General features: G+C 39.1%; 1 protein-coding gene across 2 annotated transcripts in view; it reads right to left on the reverse strand.

Moving 5' to 3' along the window:
• Positions 1-23,472, reverse strand: part of MAP2K5 (mitogen-activated protein kinase kinase 5) — a 263,415-nt gene that overhangs the window by 107,595 nt on the left and 132,348 nt on the right. For both annotated transcript variants that reach the window (XM_030875161.3, XM_060294075.2), the window contains exons 14-15: positions 2,768-2,841; positions 1,757-1,807 (exon numbers count right to left, since the gene is read on the reverse strand). In XM_030875161.3, the coding sequence (XP_030731021.1) occupies positions 1,757-1,807; positions 2,768-2,841 (125 nt within the window). The remainder of the gene's footprint in view (positions 1-1,756; positions 1,808-2,767; positions 2,842-23,472) is intronic.

The raw sequence follows: 23,472 nt of genomic DNA on the forward strand, positions 1-23,472 counted from the left end.
AGATAATATATGAACAAAGAATACTGAGAAAAAGATCCAGCGTTCTACCCATACTTCGTTTAATTCATATAAAGACTACTAGAAGTGAAATGGACTACCTGAATAAATCTAGAACCCTCAGCAAAAAACTAAACTTAAGATGTTAAAGTAAAACTTTGCTCCAAAATACTAAATAAGTTTCCTGCTTGTCTCCTCCCAGCCCCCAACTCTTGAAGTGATTGTGGACGTCAATAAATAATAGCAATTTTATGGGGACTTCCCTGGTGGTGCAGTGGTTAAGAATCCACCTGCCAATGCAGGGGACACGGGTTCAATCCCTGGTCTGGGAAGATTGCAAATGAGCAACTAAGCCTACGTGCCACAACTACTGAGCCTGAGCTCTAGAGCTCGCATGCAGCAACTACTGAAGCCCACGCGCCTAGAGCCTGTGCTCCACACCAAGAGAAGCCACTGCAGTGAGAAGCCCCTGCACCCATATGGAATCTAAAAAAAAAAAATGGTTCTAAAGAATCTAGGGGCAGGACAGGAATAAAGACGCAGACATAGAGAATGGACTTGAGGACACGGGGAGGGGGAAGGGTACGCTGGCACGAAGTGAGAGAGTGGCACTGACATATATACACTATCAAATTCAAAACAGATAGCTAGTGGGAAGCAGCCGCATAGCACAGGGAGACCAGCTCAGTGCTTTGTGACCACCTAGAGGGGTGGGATAGGGAGGGTGGGAGGGAGATGCAAGAGGGAGGGGATATGGGGATATATGTATACATATAGCTGATTCGCTTTGTTATACAGCAGGAACTAACACAACAATGTAAAGCAATTATATACTCCAGTAAAGATGTTAAAAAAAAAGGGGGTAGGGAGGACTGACTAAATTGAGATATTTAATAGCTATTGTAAAATATGTGTGCTATTCTCCTTGCAGTAAAAAAAAAAATTTTAATTTAAAAAATGTTAAAAAAAAAAAGAAGCCCGCGCACTGCAACGAAGAGTAGCCCCCGCTTGCCGCAACTAGAGAAAGCCCGCACACAGCAATGAAGGCCCAACACAGCCAAAAAAAAAAAGCAATTTTATGGACACAAATAACTTCCCTTACTTAAAAGGAAGGAAAAAGAAACGGGTCAAAGCCAAGTCCACATTGGTATTTGAAACAGTTCTATGCTTCTACTTTTTATTCCTGGTAAATTTATTTCAGAGGGACCAAGTAAGTTGTCTTATAATAGGTATGAACCCAAGTAAACAGAATATAGATATACAAGTTCGACAGAGAATTGTCTGCTAAATCTTCACATTCAGAGGATCAGATCATAAGTAATAATTTACAATCAGATCCATAAGTAATAATTTAATTTTTAATTAATAATTTAATTTTGAGTTGCTGTCAAAGCATGCTTATTCCTGGAAATAAGAGTTGATCTTATTGACTGACATTCTGGTATACTTTAGGGTTAATTAAATAATCAATGAGGCAAAGTAGCCAATGTGCTATAAGATACAATTTTTCTATAGGATTATACTTCAAAATGATTTTATACTCAAACCAACCAGTTAAGTGAATAAAGTCAGAGAAGTTGGTAACTCCTGTATAAACCCTAACGTCTTTTAGGAAGATTTAAAAATCCAATCATGACTGGATTGACTTTGTAATTTATGATCTGTTAGGCTAAAGCTGTGGAATTAATTCAAGAATTATACATTACCAAGTACATAAAGATGTTGGTTTTAAATGTTATTTTTGCATAAGTTTACTTACCGCCATATAAGCATTTGTTCCAACATACGTCTTGGCTATAGAATTCACCAGCTATGAGACAAAACAGTCTGTCAGAACAATATAAAGATAATGTGGAAATAAAATGGGCAATTATTCCTCATTTAACTTACAATCATCATTTCTATAAATCAACTAAAAATTATATAAAAAGGAACAAATTTATCTACAAAGGCATTAAAAATGATTACATCTCTTTTCTTTTGAATGTGATTTCCAACTTAAACAAGCATAGCATTACAGTTTATAGCAGATAACCTTAAACAATTCACTTAAGCAGGATGCTTATCGCTTTAGTACCCCAAACCCGCCTGATTGTACAAAGTCAATTTGAAGTAGAATTTGAACACACTCATTTTTTAGTCAGATGGTCAAGATGTGAATGAAGCCTCATGCATTAGTAGAATGAAACGAACACTAAATACGCTGGAGGGATAACAGACTTTGACAACTCATAATACAATGATGACCTTCGCTTTGGTCTTCGTGTTTGGCTGGGAGTAAAGGTGGCTGCAATTCAAATCAACATCACAGCACGCTCGTGGGTCACTATCACCAGGGTTCTCAGGGGAGGCCCAAAATGGAAATTAATTAAAATTTGTGCTGCACATTGTAATGGCCCTCCACCATTGTTGCTCCCAATATTAATTTTTATTGTGGGCCAGTTGGGCTCCCCAGGCACAGCTCCCACTCTGCCCTCCCTTTTGTCTGGCCAAAACGCTTTCATATCAAAGCTGCATATCAATGAAGTTTGCTATTCGTGAGTAGTAATTACAATATCAGCAGTTTTTACTGTCATTAAACAATGAACAATCATATTCTGATGAAGGAAACTCGCTCAGAGATTAAAAATGAATAACACAATCCCAGCCAACGAGAAGATGCAGAGTTCTGTTTGTCTGGCAGCTAGGTGATTTTTCAATCCAGAGAGTAGAATGAAAATAGAAAGTGGATGTTACAGAGAAGAAAGATCGGCAGGAAAATGAGACCTACCTGAGTGCTAACTCCAAAATCACACAGCTTGACTTGTCCTCTTGTGTTTACTAGCATATTAGAGGGCTTCACATCTAAAAAGGGACCAGAAAAATCCATGTCACTAGTTCCATATCTACAGTGCTTGTTCTAAAAAAAAGCACACATGCACACCATACCATATTGCAGAATTGACATCATCTGTTCAACCTAGAATTCTAACCACAAATTTAACGCAAAGCATTTTACCTGGAGGCAAAATGTAAGGTCCTAAACTCCCTCACTTCCAACCATTTCTGGTTTCTATAGAAGCAAGGGTTTATTTACTTCACGTGAAAGTCAAATAAAATCTTGGCTTCCAACAACAGTAAATACACCCAATATCCTACTCCAGCTTTCAGGAAAAGTAGATAAGAAAATGTAACCCTCCTGCAAAGAATCTGTACAGAAAGGCTTAGTTCTGCTCTCAAAGTGAAACTGCTCCTCCCACCTAAGGAGCAGTAAGGCCAAAGGGAAGCCAGCAAGGAAAAAAATCATTCATATGTTTGCTGGTAACAGGTGAGATCTGGTTGAAACAACGAGAACATGAATGCAGTTCTGCTGTTTCCTGGCTTTACGTGCTACTTCAGATAATCCTCAGAAACTGATCTAAAAGATGTGTAAATGTGTGTGCATGCGTGCACTTATCAGTCTTTGTTTCATTTATCCTTCTCTTCCCTTACATCATTTCGACTGTTGTTAGAGTTAACAAAAGAACTGGCACAGCTTTTGCCAAGGCAGTCCGCTAAATAATGACACAAAGCGTTTCTGTGAAGCATCGTCAGTGACAACAATGGGCCTTTTCAGGAATTCAAGGAGCCCACAAAAACCATCCAAGCAGGATAAGAGCACACCACTTTTGATGGTACAGAAGAGCACCTGCTTCAATGCTTCATCTTCAGTGGCGAAAGTGGTCAAGAACAGACATCTTGTTATATTTGATACAGCATATAACCTTAATTACCCCAAAACTAAAGACTCATAATTTTTATGTAACATCTAAGAAAAATCTGTGAGTTAATCTCACTCCATCCCTCCACGCTGCAAAAAGTATCTTACCAAAAGTAGGTACTTAACTCAAACTTCAAGTTCAAACTCAGTAACCAACGATTATTGAACCCAACCCTACCTACCATATGACAGGCAACATGACAGGCATTTTCTCATACATGTGCTCATTTGGTGTTGCCTGACGGACACTAGAATGTAAACTCCATGAAGGCAGGGACTTTGTCTCTTTTATTGACTACTATATTCCAGTCCCTGAAGAGTGCCAGGCATACGGTATATGCTTAGTAAGTATTTGTTAATAGATGAGAATAAGTTAATGGAAACCACGAACACACAGTATTATTTTGTTGATGATACTGTTGTGATCAGGGGTTAGCTGTAGACCACGTCTCTGTAGCATGCCCTTTCAGGTAAAACACACTATATACTTCCTTTAGGGGGGCTTTCTCTTTGAATACAGGTCACTATGCCCAGGCAAGTGTAAGCTTTTTCAACCAACTGGTCTCTCTGCCTCCAGTTTTCCCCAATTTCAATATAAACCTTATACCACCATCATATTAAATATACTTTCACTCTATCACTTCTCTCCTTGAGGAGGAAGTAAAATATTCCCTGACCTCCCCCGCCAACCCCAGTGTGAACTTCTTAAGAATAGGGTTGTGCTTTCAAATATGCCTCAATAGTTTGCACAAAAAATATACATCATAGACAGCCACAGTAGACACTCAATAAACGTGTGCCGAACTGACAGAAATGTTAGGCTCTACAAAGCCTGGTCTTATTTTCCAAACCTAATTCTCATTATAAGCCCTCAACTTTGAATATTTTTCTTTTGGACAATCTTCTCTTTTATATACTGATACCCTTAAACCATTCTTAAGCCATACATCAGATGGAGATAGATAAAGAACAAATATTCTGAGCTCCTGGAAGAAGGAGCTACATGGAAATCACAAGGTATGGTAAAAAGAACAAATTTTTAGCTTTAATCAGACACGTATTTGACTTAAGTGGATCAACAGAGAGAGAAAGAATAAAACAACAAAATTTCTAGATTATATTCTAAAAGGCAAGGTGTAAATAAGAACTTTATGGCATTTTCAGCTCTCCAACATCTTTTTTTACTTACATGTAATCCTACTGCATGACTTTGCACATTCACCTTTCAGCCTAGCTTTCAGGAATACTTTGTGTATGAAAGCAGTAGACATACAGCCATCCTCAAAACAACCTTGGTATTCCGACTAGACTGTTTCAGTCATTGTCTCAAAAGAAACAAATCCAAAACACCCCATTACTAAGCCTTTGTTCATGCTGTGTCCCTGACCCCAAACCACCTGGGTTTAAAAACCCTTCCTTGATATTTTTTGACTGAATCCTGCTCATCCTCCAACTCAAGTACCCCATCTCCCTGTTGCCATACCTACTCAGGCCATCAAAATCGCTGCTTCCTTTGAACTGCTAAAGCATTTACTGTCTGTACCATTTGGAACTGAGCATGTGACTTTTTTTTACTAGTAATTACCACATTTACTGTTACAGGTTTCACCAAGTAATAAGTTCACAGGGTAGGAATATGCCTTATACATTTTTGTATGTATCCTGTTGGAGCATAATATCTTTGCTCACTGGTAGATGGCTTTCTAAACAATATACTAAATTTGCTAACGTAAGTGTTCCAAACCCAGCAACATCATTTGAACATAAAAGACCCCTTTAAACAAAATCAATGGATTCAGGCTAGAAGACAGAAGACTTGGATTTGTCTTTTGGGCCCTGCCACAAATTTGGCATATGACTTTGGACTAGGCATGTGACATTTTAGTTTTCACCTCTATAGGGAGATAATAAAAGTTACCATATCAATCTTTAAAAATTGTGGGGATTAGATGAGATAATGAATGTAAAATAGCTTTTAAACCGTCAAACACTCTATAAATATATTATTATTATCCACTGGCAATCAACGAAGCAATGTAAAGTGTTATATTTTGTTATGTCCAGAAAGTAATTTCTGTGCTACTGCAATAAATTTAGGCTGTATTTGGGTAAAATACTAGTTAAAATAATTTCAAAAGTCCAGTAAGTAGAATGATAAAACCAATTCAATGTTTATGAGGGGGCATATTTGCCAGACTGTATGTACTCATTCACCGACAAGGCCACTGAACTTGTCTCCCTATTTTTACACTTGCTCTACTAGAGTCTGTCTTGAACACAGCAGCTAAAGTGCCCTCTTTAAAACCTAAATCAAACCATGTCATTTCTTTGCCTAAAACCTCCAAGGGCCTCCCAACTCAATGCAAAAGGCAGCCCTCATGAAGGTTTCTAAGGCCTTCTCTGAACTGCCCCCCTACTACCTCTGTACTCTCATCCTTCCTACTCCTCTCCCTGCCCACTCTGTTTCATCTCACTGGCCTTCTTGCCAGGCATGCTCCCTGCTTTGTGGTTCCATATAACTGGAATACTCTGCACCCATATATACATGCATGGCCTGCTCCTTTACTTGTTTTTAGGTTTCTGCTCAAATGTTACCCTTTTAAGAGAAGTCTTCCTCAACCACCCACTATGAACAGCAATATCTTCCCACCTCCGATATTCCCTTTCCCTCTTCCCTGTTTCAGTGCTCCTCATAACACTTGGCACCATTGACACCCTATATTTGTACATGTATACATGTCCCTCTCAGTCCTCCCGTTTCGAAGGAAAGCTCCATGAATGCAGAGATGTGATCTGTTGTGTTCACTCCTATATCTAGAATAGTGCCTGGTATGGACTAGAAATGGTATCTGTTGAACAAATGTTGGTGAATGAATATTTCCACTAAATAGATGGGCAAACATGTGCACCTGGAGAAGCATGAATTTGGCCTGAGAAGGAGCTCCATCTTTTCCCACTCAACGGCACATACTTCAGAATAAATACATTTCACTATTAATGAATACATTTGTGAATGATATTTTTCATTCTGAGAGGATCTATGGGCATTCAAAAATACTCACTCAACAAATATTCACTGACGCCTTAGCATGTGCCAGATATGATAGTAGGTCTGTGGAGAGAAGCATGAGTAAGACCCACCTCCGCCCTTCAGGAGAGTGTAGACCAAGGAACTGCTGGTATATATTTTGACCAAAAATAGTGCACATGAGATTTCAGGATAATAACATTGCTTATGTACAATCTAAATGGGATTTGCTTCCTATAATAAAAACAGTGAGAGTTATATAACTAAATAGCTCCCAAGCCTGGTTGTGCATTTAAAAACAAAAACAAAAACCTTTTTTTGGTTTTACCTCAGATCTGCTGATTCAGAAACCAATCTAAAACAGTCAGGTCTTCAGGTCAGCACTTAGAAAAGACGAACATAATGGGCTGTTTTTCCCTCTGATTAAACTGCTGGCAAGTTCAGAATATCTGAAGAGAATTTCATCTATTGTTTAACTTTACTTTATAAAATCAGTTTTATTCATTTAAAAAATCAATTTTATTGCAGTCATTTTGAATATACAGTTTAGTGACTTTGACATATACAACCATATACCCATACCACAATCAAGATATGAAACATTTATATCACCCCAAAAGGTTCCCTGTGCCCCTTTACAGTCAACTCCACCCTGACCTCTGGCAACTACTGATTGGTTTCTGTTATTTTTAGATGATTTTTGCCTTTTCTACATATATCATAAACCCCGTAATATGTTGTTATAATTTTTGCTTTAAAAAGTCTGATGATTAGTTTGGATGGTACCTCTCTGTCACTAATATTTAAAATGGATATTCTGCAGACAGTACGCAGCTGGGTCTTTTTTTCGACCAGTTTGACAATCTGTGCTCTTCACTGCAGTATTTAGACCATTCACATTTAACGTAATTAGTGATATGGCTGAGTTGAACTCTACCATCCTACTATTTGTCCCATCTCTTCTTAGTTCCTTTCTTCTTTCATTGCCTTCTTTTGGACTAGATGGGCTCTTTTTAGCATTCCATTGATCTCTACTATTGACTTCTAAGCCAGAAGTTGGCAAACTTTTTCTGTAAAGGACCAAAGGTGTTGAGAGTCACGTGGTTTTTGTTGTAACTACTCAATTTTGCCACTGTACTGCAGAAGCAATCACAGGCAACGTGGAAATAAATGGCATGGCTGTGTTCCAACAATCTTTGTTTACCAAAACAGGTAATGAGCCAAATTTGACCTGTGGGCTAAAATTTGCCAGCCCATTTGAAGGTTTTTTGTTTTTGTTTTTAACGGCTGTTCTAGGATTTACAATATGTTTTTTTAATGTTTCATTGTCTACTTTCAAATAATATTAGGGTATTTAATTTATAACGTAAGAACCTCAGAACAGTATGCTTCCATTTTCTTCCCTCCCATCCTCTGTGCTACTGTTATACATCTTTCCTCTACATATGTTATAATTGCCACAATATGGTGTCTTTATTTTTGCTTTAAATAATCATTAAAAAAATTTTTTAAAACATATTTTATTGAAGTATAGTTGATTTACACTGTTAATTTCTGCTGTATGGTAAAATGATTCAGTTATACATATATATATATATATATATATATATATATATATATACACACAAATTCTTTTTCATATTCTTTTCCATTATGGTTTATCACAGGATACTGAATATAGTTCCCCGTGCTACACAGTAGGACCTTGCTGTTTATCCATTCTATATATAATAGTTGACATCTGCTAATCCCAAACTCCCAATCCATCCCTCCCCTAACCCCCTCCCTCCTCCTTGGAAACCACAAGTCTGTTGGCGAGGGTCAATTCTTAATTTCCACACATTTCTGTCATTCCTGACTCCTGGACATATGCTGGCCTGAGAGCTACAGTGCTCAGAAGGGTATGTGACATCCTTGGGAACCCAGGACGCAATGAAGGACCCTGAGCCCCTTATGAGAGGTAGCATGGCAAGGCTGATGCCAATGTCAGCACTACATATCCACAAATCTGTCAACTCCAGCACTTCCCGGGGAATGTGGGGTTGAAAGCAATGGCTTTGGAGCTAGAGCAAGTGTGTCAGCTGTTGTAGTGAGTGAGTCAGTATATGAATGAGGTTTAGATCAGTGCTGAGTGAAAAAATTTTAAAAGGTCTTTTATATATCTACATGTATACACTAATCCTGGTGCTATTTATTCCTTTGTGTAGATCTAACAATCTATCTGGTATCATTTTCCTTCTGTCTAAACAACTTCCTTAACACTTTTTATAATGCTGGTCTATTGGTAATAAATTCTCTCTGCTTTGTTTGCCTTAAAAAGTCTTTATTTAGCTGTTATTTTGGAAAAATATATTTACTGGACCTAGAATTCTGGATTTAAAGGTTGTTTTTCTCAGCATTTTAACAATGTCTTCCCGTTATCTTCTGGTTTGCATAGCTTCTGACAAGAAGTCTGCTGTCATTCTTATTTTTGTTCCTCTCTATTTAATGTATTATGTTTGTTCTGAATATTTTAAAGATTTAAAAAATCACTGGCTTTACATTTTTAATTTTGATGTACTTTGGTATGGTTTTGTGTATATCATGGTTAGAGTTTGTTAGGCCTCCTAGATCTCTGGGTTTATGGGTTTCAACAAATTTGTAAAGTTTGGGAGCACTATTTCTTCAAATTACTTTTTGTTCCCTTTTCTTTCTCCTTTCCTTCTGAGACTCCAGTTACATATATATCCTAGACTTCCTGATACTGTCTCAAAGGTCACTGAGGCTGTGCTCATCTTTTTAGTCTTTTTTTTTACAGTAATTTTAGATAATTTCTGTATCTCTAACATCAAGATCACAAATCATTTCTTCTGTGGTGTCAAATCTACTGTTAATTCCATCAAGTGAAATTTTTACTTCAGATATTTTATTTTTCATATCTAGAAGTTCGACTTGGTTCTTTTTTCTGTCTTCTGTCTCTCTCATCATGCTCATGTTTCCCATTAAATCCTTGAGTATATTTATCATAACTGTTCTAAAGTCCTTGTCTGCCAACGGGAGAGTCCCATTTCTATTGACTGATTGTTCTCCTGCTAATGGTCTTTCATCCATTATCAGAAGAAAAAAATTTTTTTCACATACTGATTTTTATTTAGATGCCATGTATTCTGAATCGTATATATTGCTGAGCGAATTTGCTGTAATCCTTTAAAGAGTGCTAAACTTGATACTGGCAGGTAGTTAACTTACTTGAAGATAGCCAGATCATTTTGAGGCTTATTTTGGAACTTTTATTTATGGAAAGCCAGAGCAATCCCTACTCTAGGGCTAGTTTAGCCCCTCTATTAAAACATGACCCTTCTAAAGTCTCTCCTGAATGATCCAATGTATCCAAAAAGGTCTCTCTACTCTGGCTGGTTAGAATTTTTAAAATTCCCAACCTTGTGTAAGCTTTGGGAATTGTTTAGCTTACAGAACCCCAGAAATTTTCATTCCCAAACTAGCTTTGTAAGATTTCACCCTACAAAAGCAGAGGTTGATATTTGGCCAAAAATTCAAGGAGAGTCTCACACAAGTTCTTGAGCTCTTTCTTTTTGCACAGTTCCTGCATCTCTAGGACTCTGCTCTGTAAATTTTAGCCATTTTAAAGCCTTCTTGACAGCCAAACTCTGTCTCTTCAGCTCAGTAAGATCTTTGGGCTCTGACTGGTTCCCCTTCCTTATGCTGCAGTCTGGAAATTGTCTCCAGGCTTAAAACCTGGGTGATCATAGGGCTCCCCTCATCTGTTTCCCTTCTCTTCAGGATCACAGTCCTGCACTGCTTGTTATCTAATACCTGAAAACAGATGTTTCATAAATTTTGTCTAGCTTCCTAGTTGTTTTTGGTGGAGGTTCCACAGCAGCATTTCCTTCCTGGGTAGAAGTGGAACTATCCCTTTATTTTAAAATTCTTGTTTTTTTGTCCTTTGTTCACTGTTTACACCTCATATTGTAAGCTGCCTCAAATCCTTTTTTGAAATAAATAGGATATAATAATTAAGACTTTATTTAAACTAAATCTGAATTCATGTGACAGAATTTGAAGCAAATGGAATCCTTTTAAATGTTGTAATGAGGATAGTTCCTCTGATTTAAGTATCACTTTATCGGAATAAAAGACTCCACCTTATACCTGAGTTATCAACAATCCTAGTATATAGCCACCGAACTTACCATTTCCATGTTTTCATTTAAAACATGGAAATTCTATAATTCTCAAGAACAGCTCCAGGAATACTAAAATGATTTTTGTTGCTTTTTATTTTTTTTGGTTTGTTTTCAACTTCATTCCAAGCCAGAAACAAGAGGACAGATTAGGCAAGAAAGATTACTTTTAAGGAGACTTATATCTATGCTTATTTTAATGCAATCTCAAGTTATGGAAAACAAACAGCAACTGAGAGCATACAGCTTTTCATTCAGCTCACTTAAAAACATCATAGCCATTCTTCTGTAAGCGAAGCACAGAAAAGATGAGTCATTAAAGTGACTGATTATAAATGGCAATCATCAGGGCAGATGCAAGTCATTTTGGTTTAATCAGGCCATTAATTATTACGGTTTATCAATTAGTTTTATTGAAGGCAAGGGGGCTTAAACGAATAGTAGGGCACTGATTTTAACTGAGACATTTTCTAAAAGAAAATACAAATGAGGTGTGTAGAATCTGAAATTACATACAAGTCCTCTTCATACCAGTAAAAAGAAACAAGCTTCATCTAACGTAAACCATAAGCCTTTAGTGAAAAACCAAATTAACACTAATCCCTTTGCATTATACATAAAATAACATGTTTTAGTGTTCCCTAATTTGAGGTTTGCTTTGTCCTGGCCAAGAGGTCAATATCATGTTGGAGAAAGTGAAATGAAGGTGCAATGTAAAGTGACCCATTTTTAATATTAGGTATTTCCTATCCTCTTTCATTAAAAAAAAATTTAGTCATTTTATACAGATAGGATTTTATAGGAGTCAGCATAGATTCCCATTGGCCACATCCTCTCAGAAAAAGCAGAGGTGACACGGAAAGTGCGTGTGTATGCACACACGGGTGCATATCTGTGAAAGAGACAGTGTATGTGTGAGTGTATGATATATAAGATTAAGGGTGATACGTGATCCTCCTACACTGACAAAAGCTGTCATGAAAATCAAATGAGACTGCGTGCTTAGCAGTGCCTGTCAAAGAGACACGGCTCAGTGAATTGCTGAATAAATAAAATAAACGGGAGAAACATTTCCTAAACTTGAATACACTATAGATACTGGAAACTATGCTTTGTAGAATCAGTAATGACAATGACGCTTACCTTAGAAAGTCAGGATGTGAATCATTTAATATATTAGACCAGACCCAAATTTCACTATATGAGCTCTACCTGAAGGCAGGCTTCTTCCAGGAAGGCAAGTGCCGTTCACTGAAGAGTTAACAATTATCCAATCACATGTATCTCCTGTCACAATATTTTCCCACTCCTTCAGTGAGATTTCACAGTAAGGTACGCTTTTTAATGATATGTAATGAATATTTGATTTGTAGCAGTGACAGCCCATGTAGATAATAGGTAGTTATGATGCAGTTCTGTTTAATAATTTGAAGTGCTTAGAAGACTATTAGAAAAATATTAGGAAGTTGGAAAAAGGGAAGAACTTAGAAATGGGATTACAGTGTCATGCAGAAGATAATGATAGGAGGTTTCTATAGGAGACTGTAACTAAATAAAAATCAACCCCTAAGTGTCTTTAAAAATTAAACGTAAACTTACCATACAAACCTTGTGGTCACTTTCCTATTTCAACTTTAATAAAATATGAAATATCAGTTAATTACTGATACTAAACATATACTATGTATCAATGGTTAATGGCTATTTCTTCTCAAAACTGACGTGTACTAGATGACTTGATTCACTGTGATTACAAATATCTAAAGATACATACCAAACCCAGGTATCTACTCAAGAGAAATGAAAACACAGAACCAAATAAAGACTTGTGTATGAAAGTAGCATTAATCTTTTTTAACATTTTATTGGAGTATAATTGCTTTACAAAGGTGTGTTAGTCTCTGCTTTATAACAAAGTGAGTCAGTTATACATATACATATGTTCCCATATCTCTTCCCTCTTGCGTCTCCCTCCCTCCCACCCTCCCTATCCCACCCCTGTAAGTGGTCACAAACCACCCAGCTGATCTCCCTGTGCTATGCGGCTGCTTCCCACTAGCTATCTATTTTGCATTTGGTAGTGTATATATGTCCATGCCACTCTCTCACTTTGTCACAGCTTACCCTTCGCCCTCCCCATAACCTGAAGTCCATGCTTTAGTAGGTCTGTGTCTTTATTCCCGTCTTACCCCTAGGTTCTTCATGACCTTTTTTTTTTTATCTTAGACTCCATATATATATGTTAGCATACGGTATCTGTTTTGCCGTTCTGACTTACTTCACTCTGTATGACAGACTCTAGGTCCATCCACCTCACTACAAATAACTCAATTTCGTTTCTTTTGATGGCTGAGTAATATTCCATTGTATATATGTGCCACATTTTCTTTATTCATCTGCTGATGGACACTTAGGTTGCTTCCATCTCCTGGCTATTGTAAACAGAGGTGCAATGAACATTTTGGTACGTGACTCTTTTTGAATTATGGTTTTCTCAGGGTGTATGCCCAGTAGTGGGATTGTTGGGTCGTCCGGTAGTTCTATTTGTAGATTTTTAAGGAGCCTCCATACTGTTCTCCATAGTGGCTGAACCAATTCACATTCCCACCAGCAGTGCAAGAGCGTTCCCTTTTCTCCACACCCTCTCCAGCATTTACTGTTTCTAGATTTTTGGATGATGGCCATTCTGACTGGTGTGAGATGATATCTCATTGTAGTTTTGATTTGCATTTCTCTAATGATTAATAATGTTGAGCATTCTTTCATGTGTTTGTTGGCAATCTGTATATCTTCTTTGGAGGAATGTCTATTTCGGTCTTCTGCCCATTTTTGGATTGCGTTGCTTGTTTTTTAGTTATTGAGCTGCATGAGTTGCTTGTAAATTTTGGTGATTAATCCTTTGTCAGTTGCTTCATTTGCAAATATTTTCTCCCATTCTGAGGGTTGTCTTTTGGTCTTGTTTATGGTTTCCTTTGCTGTGCAAAAGCTTTTAAGTTTCATTAGGTCCCATTTGTTTGTTTTTATTTCCATTTCTCGAGGAGGTGGGTCAAATAGGATCTTGCTGTGATTTATGTCATAGAGTGTTCTGCCTATGTTTTTCTCTAACAGTTTCATAGTGCCTGGCCTTACATTTAGGTCTTTAATCCATTTTGAGCTTATTTTTCTGTATGGTGTTAGGGAGTGTTCTAATTTCATACTTTTATATGTAACTGTCCAGTTTTCCCACCACCACTGATTGAGAAGGCTGTTTTTTCTCCACTGTATATTCTTGCCTCCTTTATCTAAGATAAGGTGACCATATGTGCATGGGTTTATCTCTGGGCCTTCTGTCCTGTTCCATTAATCTATATTTGTTTTTGTGCCAGTACCATACTGTCTTGATTACTGTAGTTTTGTAGTATAGTCTGAAGTCGTGGAGCCTGATTCCTCCAGCTCCACTATTTGTTCTCTCAAGATTTCTTTGGTTATTCGGGATCTTTTGTGTTTCCATACAAATTGTGAAATTTTTTGTTCTAGTTCTGTGAAAAATGCCAGTGGTAGTTTGATAGGGATTGCATTGAATCTGTAGATTGCTTTGGGTAGTAGAATCATTTTCACAATGTTGATTCTTCCAATCCAAGAACATGGTATATCTCTCCATCTGTTTGTATCACCTTTAATTTCTTTCATCAGTGTCTGATAATTTTCTGCATACAGGTGTTTTGTCTCCTTAGGTAGGTTTATTCCTAGATATTTTATTCTCTTTGTTGCAATGGTAAATGCGAGTGTTTTCTTGATTTCACTTTCAGATTTTTCATCATTAGTGTATAAGAATGCCAGAGATTTCTCTGCATTAATTTTGTATCCTGCTACTTTACCAAATTCATTGATTAGCTCTAGTAGTTTTCTGGTAGCATCTTTAGGATTCTCTATGTATAGTATCATGTCATCTGCAAACAGTGACAGCTTTACTTCTTCTTTTGCAATTTGGATTCCTTTCATTTCTTTTACTTCTCTGATTTCTGTGGCTAAAACTTCCAAAACTATGTTGAATAAGAGTGGTGAGAGTGGGCAACCTTGTCTTGCTCCTGATCTTAGTGGAAATGGTTTCAGTTTTTCACCACTGAGGACGATGTTGGCTGTGGGTTTGTCATATATGGCCCTTACTATGTTGAGAAAAGTTCCCTCTATGCCTACTTTCTGCAGGGTTTTTATCATAAATGGGTGTTGAATTTTGTCGAAACCTTTCTCTGCATCTATTGAGATGATCACATGGTTTTTCTCCTTCAATTTCTTAATATGGTGTACCATGTTGAACGATTAGCATGTATTGAAGAATCCTTGCATTCCTGGAATAAACCCCACTTGATCATGGTGTATCATCCTTTTAATGTGCTGTTGGATTCTGTTTGCTAATATTTTGTTAAGGATTTTTGCATCTATGTTCATCAGTGATATTGGCCTGTAGTTTTCTTTCTTTGTGACATCCTTGTCTGGTTTTGGTGTCAGGGTGATGGTGGCCTCGAAGAATGAGTTTGGGAGTGTTCCTCCCTCTGCTATATTTTGGAAGAGTTTGGGAATGATAGGTGTTAGCTCTTCTCTAAATGTTTGACAGAATTCGCCTGTGAAGCCATCTGGTCCTGGGCTTTTGTTTGTTGGAAGATTTTTAATCACAGTTTCAATTTCAGGGCTTGTGATTGGTCTGTTCATATGTTCTATTTCTTCCTGGTTCAGTATTGGCAGGTTGTGCATTGCTAAGAATTTGTCAATTTCTTCCAGGTTGTCCATTTCATTGGCATAGAGTTGCTTGTAGTAATCTCTCATGATCCTTTGTATTTCTAGTGTCAGTTGTTACTTCTCCTTTTTCATGTCTAATTCTCTTGATTTGAGTCTTCTCCCTTTTTTTCTTGATGAGTCTGGCTAATGGTTTATCAATTTTGTTTGTCTTCTCAAAGAACCAGCTTTTAGTTTTATTGATCTTTGCTATTGTTTCCTTCATTTCTTTTTCATTTATTTCTGATCTGATCTTTATGATTACTCTCCTACTGGTAGCTTTGGGTTTTTTTTGTTGTTCTTTCTCTAATTGCTTTAGGTGCAAGGTCAGGTTGTTTATTTGAGATGTTTCCTGTTTCTTAAGGTAGGATTGTATTGCTATAAACTTCCCTCTTAGTACTGCTTTTGCTGCTTCTCATAGGTTTTGTGTCGTTGTGTCTCCATTGTCATTTGTTTCTAGATAGTTTTTGATGTCCTCTTTGATTTCTTCAGTGATCACTTCATTATTAAGTAGTGTACTGTTTAGCCTCCATGTGTTTGTAATTTTTACAGATCTTTTCCTGTAACTGATATCTAGTCTCATAGCATTGTGGTCGTAAAAGATACTTGATACAATTTCAATTTTTTAAAATTTACGAAGGCTAGATTTGTGACCCAAGATATGTTCTATCCTGGAAATGTTCCATGAGCACTTGAGAAAAAATGTGTATTCTGTTGTTTTTGGATGGAATGTCCTAGAAATATCAATTAAGTCCATCTTGTTTAATGTATCATTTAAAGCTTGTGTTTCCTTATTTATTTTCATTTTGGATGATCTGTCCATTAGTGAAAGTGGGGTGTTAAAGTCCCCTGCTATGATTGTGTTACTGTCGATTTCCCTTTTTATGGTTGTTAGTATTTGCCTCATGTATTGAGGTGTTCCTATGTTGGGTGCATAAATATTTACGATTGTTATAATTTCTTCTTGGATCGATCCCTTGATCATTATGTAGTGTCCTTCTTTGTCTCTTGTAATAGTCTTTACTTTAAAGTCTATTTTGTCTGATATGAGAATTGCTACTCCAGCTTTCTTCTGATTTCCATTTGCATGGAATATCCTTTTCCATCCCCTCACTTTCAGTCTGTATGTGTCCTTAGGTCTGAAGTGGGTCTACTGTAGACAGCATATATATGAGTCTTGTTTTTGTATCCGTTCAGCCAGTCTGTGTCTTTTGGTTGGAGCATTTAAGCCATTTACATTTAAGGTAATTATCGATATGTATGTTCCTATTCCCATTTTCTTAATTGTTTTGGGTTTGTTATTGTAGGTCTTTTCCTTCTCTTGTGTTTCTTGCCTACACAAGTTCCTTTAGCATTTGTTGTAAAGCTGGTTTGGTGGTGCTGAACTCTCTCAGCTTTTGCTTGTCTGTAAAGGTTTTAATTTCTTCATCAAATCTGAATGAGATCCTTGCTGGGTAGAGTAATCTTGGTTGCAGGTTTTTCTCCTTCAACACTTTCAATATGTCCTGCCACTCCCTTCTGGCTTGCAGAGTTTCTGCTGAAAGATCAGCTGTTAACCTTATGGGGATTCCCTTGTGAGTTATTTGTTGTTTTTCCCTTGCTGCTTTTAATATGTTTCCTTTCTATTTAATTTTTGATAGTTTGATTAATATGTGTCTTGGCGTGTTTCTCCGTGGATTTATCCTGTATGGGACTCTCTGTGCTTCCTAGACTTGATTAACTATTTTCTTTCCCATATTAGGGAAGTTTTCAACTATAATCTCTTCAAATATTTTTCAGGCCCTTTCTTTTTCTCTTCTTCTTCTGGGACCCCTATAATTTGAATGTTGGTGCGTTTAATGCTGTCCCAGAGGTCTCTGAGACTTTCCTCAGTTCTTTTCATTCTTTTTTTTTAATTCTGCTCTGCAGTAGTTATTTCCACTATTTTATCTTCCAGGGCACTTATCCGTTCTTCTGCCTCAGTTATTCTGCTATTGATCCCTTCTAGAGTATTTTTAATTCCATTTATTGTGTTGTTCATCATTGCTTGTTTCCTCTTTAGTTCTTCTAGGTCCTTGTTAAATGTTTTTTGCATTTTCTCTATTCTATTTCCAAGATTTTGGATCATCTTTACTACTATTATTCTGAATTCTTTTTCAGGTAAACTGCCTATTTCCTCTTCATTTGTTAGGTCTGGTGAGTTTTTACCTTGCTCCTTCATCTGCTGTGTGTTTTTCTGTCTTTTCATTTTGCTTATCTTACTGTGTTTGGGGTCTCCTTTTTGCAGGCTGCAGGTTCGTAGTTCCCATTGTTTTTGGTGTCTGTCCCCAGTGGCTAAGGTTGGTTCATCGGGTTGTGAAGGCTTCCTGGCGGAGGGGACTACTGCCTGTGTTCTGGCGGATGAGGCTGGACTGTGACATTCTGGTGGGCAGGTCCACGTCTGGTGGTGTGTTTTTGGGTGTCTGTGGCCTTATTATGATTTTAGGCAGCCTCCCTGCTAATGAATGGGGCTGTGTTCCTGTGCTGCTTGCTGTTTGGCATACGGTGTCCAGCACTGTAGCTTGTTGTTCGTTGAGTGAAGCTGGGTCTTGGTGTTGAAGACGGAGATCTCTGGGAGATTTTTGCCGTTTGATATTATGTGGAGCTGGGAGGTCTCTTGTGGACCAGCGTCCTAAGTTGGCTCTCCTACCTCAGTGGCACAGCCCTGACACCTGGCTGGAGCACCAAGAGCCTGTCCTCCACACGGCTCAGAATAAAAGGGAGAAAAAATAGAAAGGAAGGGAGGCAGGGAGGGAGGAAGGAAAGAAGGAAGAGGATAAAATAAAATAAAGTAAGATAAAATAAAATAAAGTAATTAAAATAAAAAAATTGATTTTTAAGAAAAAAAAATTTTTTAAGTAAAAAAAGAAAGAAAAAAATACAGACAGACAGAACCCTAGGATAAATAGTGAAAGCAAAGCTATACAGAGAAAATCTCACACAGAAGCATACACATACACACTCACAAAAAGAGGAAAAGGGGAGAAAATAATATATCTTGCTCCCAAAGTCCACCTCCTCAATTTGGGATGATTCATTGTCTATTCAGGTATTCCACAGATGCAGGGTACATCAAGTTGATTGTGGAGATTTAATTTGCTGCTCCTGAGGCTGCTGGGAGAGATTTCCCTTTCTCTTCTTTGTTCTCACAGCTCCCAGGGCCTCAGCTTTGGATTTGGCTCCACCTCTGTGTGTAGGTCGCCGGAGGGCATCTGTTCTTCGCTCAGACATGACAGGGTTAAAGGGGCAGCTGATTTGGCGGCTCTGGCTCATTCAGGGTGGGGGTAGGGAGGGGTACAGATGCCGGGTGAGCCTGCGGTGGCAGAGGCCTGCGTGATGTTGTGGCAGCCTGAGGCACGCCGTGTGTCCACCCGGGGAAATTGTCCCTGGGTTATGGGACCCTGGCAGTGGCGGGCTGCACAGGCTCCTGGGAGGGGAGGTGTGGATAGGGACCTGTGCTCGCACACAGGCTTCTTGGTGGCGGCAGGAGCAGCCTTAGCGTCTCATGCCCGTCTCTGGGGTCCGTGCTCATAGCTGCGGCTTGCGCCCATTTCTAGAGCTCCGTTAAGCAGCGCTCTTAATCCCCTCTCCTCACGCACCAGGAAACAAAGAGGCAAGAAAAAGTCTCTTGCCTCTTCGTCAGGTCCAGACATTTCCCTGACTTCCTCCTGGCTAGCCGTGGCGCACTAACCCCTTCAGGCTGTGTTCACGCCGCCAACCCAAGTCCTCTCCCTGCATCCGACCGAAGCCCGAGCCTCAGCTCCCAGCCCCTCCCGCCCAGGCGGGTGAGCAGACAAGCCTCTCGGGCTGGTGAGTGCTGGTCGGCACCAATCCTCTGTGCGGGAATCTCTCCGCTTTGCCCCCCACACCCCTGTTGCTGCACTCTCCTCCGCGGCTCCGAAGCTTTCCCCCGCTGCCACCCGCAGTCTCTGCCCACGAAGGGGCTTCCTAGTGTATGGAAACCTTTCCTCCTTCACAGCTCCCTCACACTGGTGCAGGTCCCGTCCCTATTCTTTTGTCTCTGTTTTTTCTTTTTTCTTTTGCCCTACCCAGGTAGGTGGGGAGTTTCTTGCCTTTTGGGAGGTTTGATGTCTTCTGCCAGCGTTCAGTGGGTGTTCTATAGGAGCAGTTCCACGTGTAGATGTATTTCTGATGTATCTGTGGGGAGGAAGGTGATCTCCGCGTCTTATTCTTCCACCATTTTCTCAAATCTCCAGCATTATTCTTAACAGCCCCAAACTGGATAAATACAAATATCCCTCTACTAGTAAATGGATAAAGAAAATGTGATATATCCATTCAATGGAATATTATTCAGCAATAAAAGGAAATAGAAAAACTGTAGTAAGAAACAAAGAAGCCTTACATGTTGATAAAGGGGTCAATCCAACAAGAAGATATAATATTTATAAATATTTATGTATCCAACATAGGAGCCCCTATATATATACACCAGATGTTAACAGACCAAAAAAGGGAGAAATAAACAGCAATACAATAACAGTAGGGGACTTTAAATGACATGTTAGATCTGATGAACTTAACAAATATCCAACCAAAAGCAACAGAATACACATTCTTCTCAAGTGCACAATGAACATTCTCCAGGAGAGATCATATGTTAGTCCACAAAACAAATCTTAACAAATTTAAGAAGATTAAGACAATAACAAGCATATTTTCATACCACAATGGTATGAAAATAGAAATCAATGACAAGAAGGAAACTGGAAAATTAGTGGAGACTAAACAACATGCTATTCAACAAACAATGGGTCAATAAAGAAACCAAAAGTGGAATAAAAAAATCTTGAGACAAAGAAAAATGGAAACACAACATACCAAACCTGCAGAAAAGCAGCTTTAAGAGGCAAGGATTAACAATGATAAATGCCTACTTCCAGAAACAATAAAAGTCTCAAATAAACAACCTAACTTTACATCTCAAAGAACTAGAAGAAGAACAAACAAAGCCCAAAGTTAAAAGAAGGAAGCAAACAACAAAGATCAGCAGAAATAAATGAAATAGAGACTAAAGAGACAATAGAAGAAATCAATGAAATAAAAAGTTGGTTCTTCGAAAGATAAACCAAATTGACAAATCTTTAGCTAGACTCACCAAGAATAAAAGAGAGTGGGTCATAAAATCAGAAATGAGAGGAGAGAGACCTTCAAGACCGCAGAGAAGTAAGATGTGGAGATCACCTTCTTCCCAACAAATACATCAGAAATACATCTACATGTGGAACTACTCCTACAGAACACCTACTGAATGCTGGCAGAAGACCTCAGACTTCCCAAAAGGCAAGAAACTCCCCACGTACCTGGGTAGGGCAAAAGAAAAAATAGAGACAAAAGAATAGGGACTGGACCTGCACCTTGGGGAGGGAGCTGTGAAGGAGGAAAAGTTTCCACACACTAGGAAGCCCCTTGACTGGTGGAGATGGGGGGGTGGGAGGAGGGGAAGCTTTGGAGCTATGGAGAAGAGCGCAGCAATAGGAGTGCAGAGGGCAAAGCAGAGAGATTCCCGCACAGAGGATCATTGCCGACCAGCCCTCACCAGCCTGAGACACTTGTCTGCTCACTCGCCATGATGGGTGGGGGTTGGGTGTTGAGGCTCCAGTTTCGGAGGTCAGACCTCAGGGAGAAGACTGGGGTTGGCTGCATGAACACAGCCTGAAGGGGGCTAGTGCGCCACAGGTAGCTGGGAGGGAGTCCAGGAAAAAGTCTGGGACTGCCTAAGAGGCAAGAGACCATTGTTTTGGGGTGCACGAGGAGAGGGGATTCAGAGCACCACCTAAACAAGCTCCAGAGACGGGCGCGAGCCACGGCTATCAGCGCAGACCCCAGAGACAGGCATGAGACGCTAAGGCTGCTGCTGCAGCCACCAAGAAGCCTGTGAGCAAGCACAGGTCCCTATCCACACCTCCCCTCCCGGGAGCCTGTGCAGCCCGCCACTGCCAGGGTCTCATGATACAGGGACAACTTTCCCGGGAGAACGCACGGCGCGCCTCACACTGTTGCAATGTCATGCTGGCCTCTGCCACCACAGGCTCGCCCCACATCCTGTAACCCTCCCTCCTCCTGGCCTGAATGAGCCAGAGACCCCTAATCAGCTGCTCCTTTAACCCCATCCTGTCTGGGAGGGAAAAGATGCCCTCAGGCGACCTACACGCAGAGGCGGGGCCAATTCCAAAGCTGAACCCCAGGAGCTATGCAAAGAAAGAAGAGAAAGGGAAATTTGTCCGTGCAGCCTCAGGAGCAGCGATTAAATTTCCACAATCAACCTGATGTACCCTGCATCTGGGGAATACCTGAATAGACAACGAATCATCCCAAAATTGAGGCCGTGGACTTTGGGAGCAACTGTAGATTTGGGGTTTGCTATGTGACGGACTGGTTTCTGGTTTTATATTTATTGTAGTTTAGTATTTAGACTTTACTATCATTGGTAGATTTGTTTACTGATTTGGTTGCTCTCCTCCTTTTTTTTTAACATAGATATACATATTTTTTTTCCTTTTTCTCTTTTTGTGAGTGTGTATTTGTATGCTTCTTTGTGTGATTCTGTCTGTATACCTTTGCTTTTACCATTTGTCCTAGGGTTCTGTCTCTCCATTTTGTTGTTGTTGCTGTTGTTGTTTTTCTTTTTGTTTTTAGCATAGTTTTTATAGCTTGTTATCAGTGGTGGATTTGCTTTTGGGTTTGGCTGGTCTCTTCTTTCTTTCTTTTTTTAATTACTTTTAAGTTTTTTTATTTTTAATAATTAAAAATTTTTTTTATTCTAATAACTTATTTTATTTTTTTCTTTCCTTCTTTCTCTTTTTCTCCCTTTTCTTCTGAGCCGTGTGGCTGACAGGGTCTTGGTGCTCCGGCCGGGTGTCAGGCCTGTGTCTCTGAGGTGGGAAAGCTGAGTTCAGGACACTGGTCCACAAGAGACTTCCCAGCTCCACGTAATATCAAATGGCGAAAGCTCTCCCAGAGATCTCCATCTCAATGCTAAGACCCAGCTCCACTCAATGACCAGCAAGCTACAGTGCTGGACACGCTATGCCAAACGACTATAAAGACAGGAACACAACCCCATCCGTTAGAAGAGAGGCTGCCTAAAATCATAATAAGGTCACAGACACCCCAAAACACACCACTGGATGCAGTCCTGCCCACCAGAAAGACAAGTTCCAGCCTCATCCACCAGAACACAGGCAAGAGTTCCCTCCACCAGGAAGCCTACACAACCCACTGAACCAACCTTAGCCACTGAGGACTGACACCAAAAACAAGGGGAACTACAAACCTGCAGCCTGCGAAAAGCAGATTCCAAACACAGTAAGTTAAGCAAAATGAGAAGATAGAGAAACACAGCAGATGAAGGAGCAAGATAAAAACCCACCAGACCTAACAAATGAAGAGGAAATAGGCAGTCTACCTGAAAAAGAATTCAGAGTAACGACAGTAAAGATGATACAAAATCTTGGAAACAGAATGGAGAAAATACAAGAAACGTTTAACAAGGACTTAGAAGAACTAAAGAGCAAGCAAACAGTGAGGAATAACACAATAAATGAAATTAAAAATTCTCTAGAAGGAATCAATAGCAGAATAACTGAAGCAGAAGAACAGATAAGTGCCCTGGAAGATAAAATAGTGGAAATAACTACCACAGAGAAGAATGAAGAAAAAAGAATGAAAAGAACTGAGGACAGTCGTAGAGACCTCTGGGACATTAAACACACAAACATTTGAATTATAGGGGT

This window comes from Globicephala melas, chromosome 2, assembly GCF_963455315.2.
Source record: "Globicephala melas chromosome 2, mGloMel1.2, whole genome shotgun sequence".
NCBI classification, from domain to species: Eukaryota; Metazoa; Chordata; class Mammalia; order Artiodactyla; family Delphinidae; genus Globicephala; species Globicephala melas.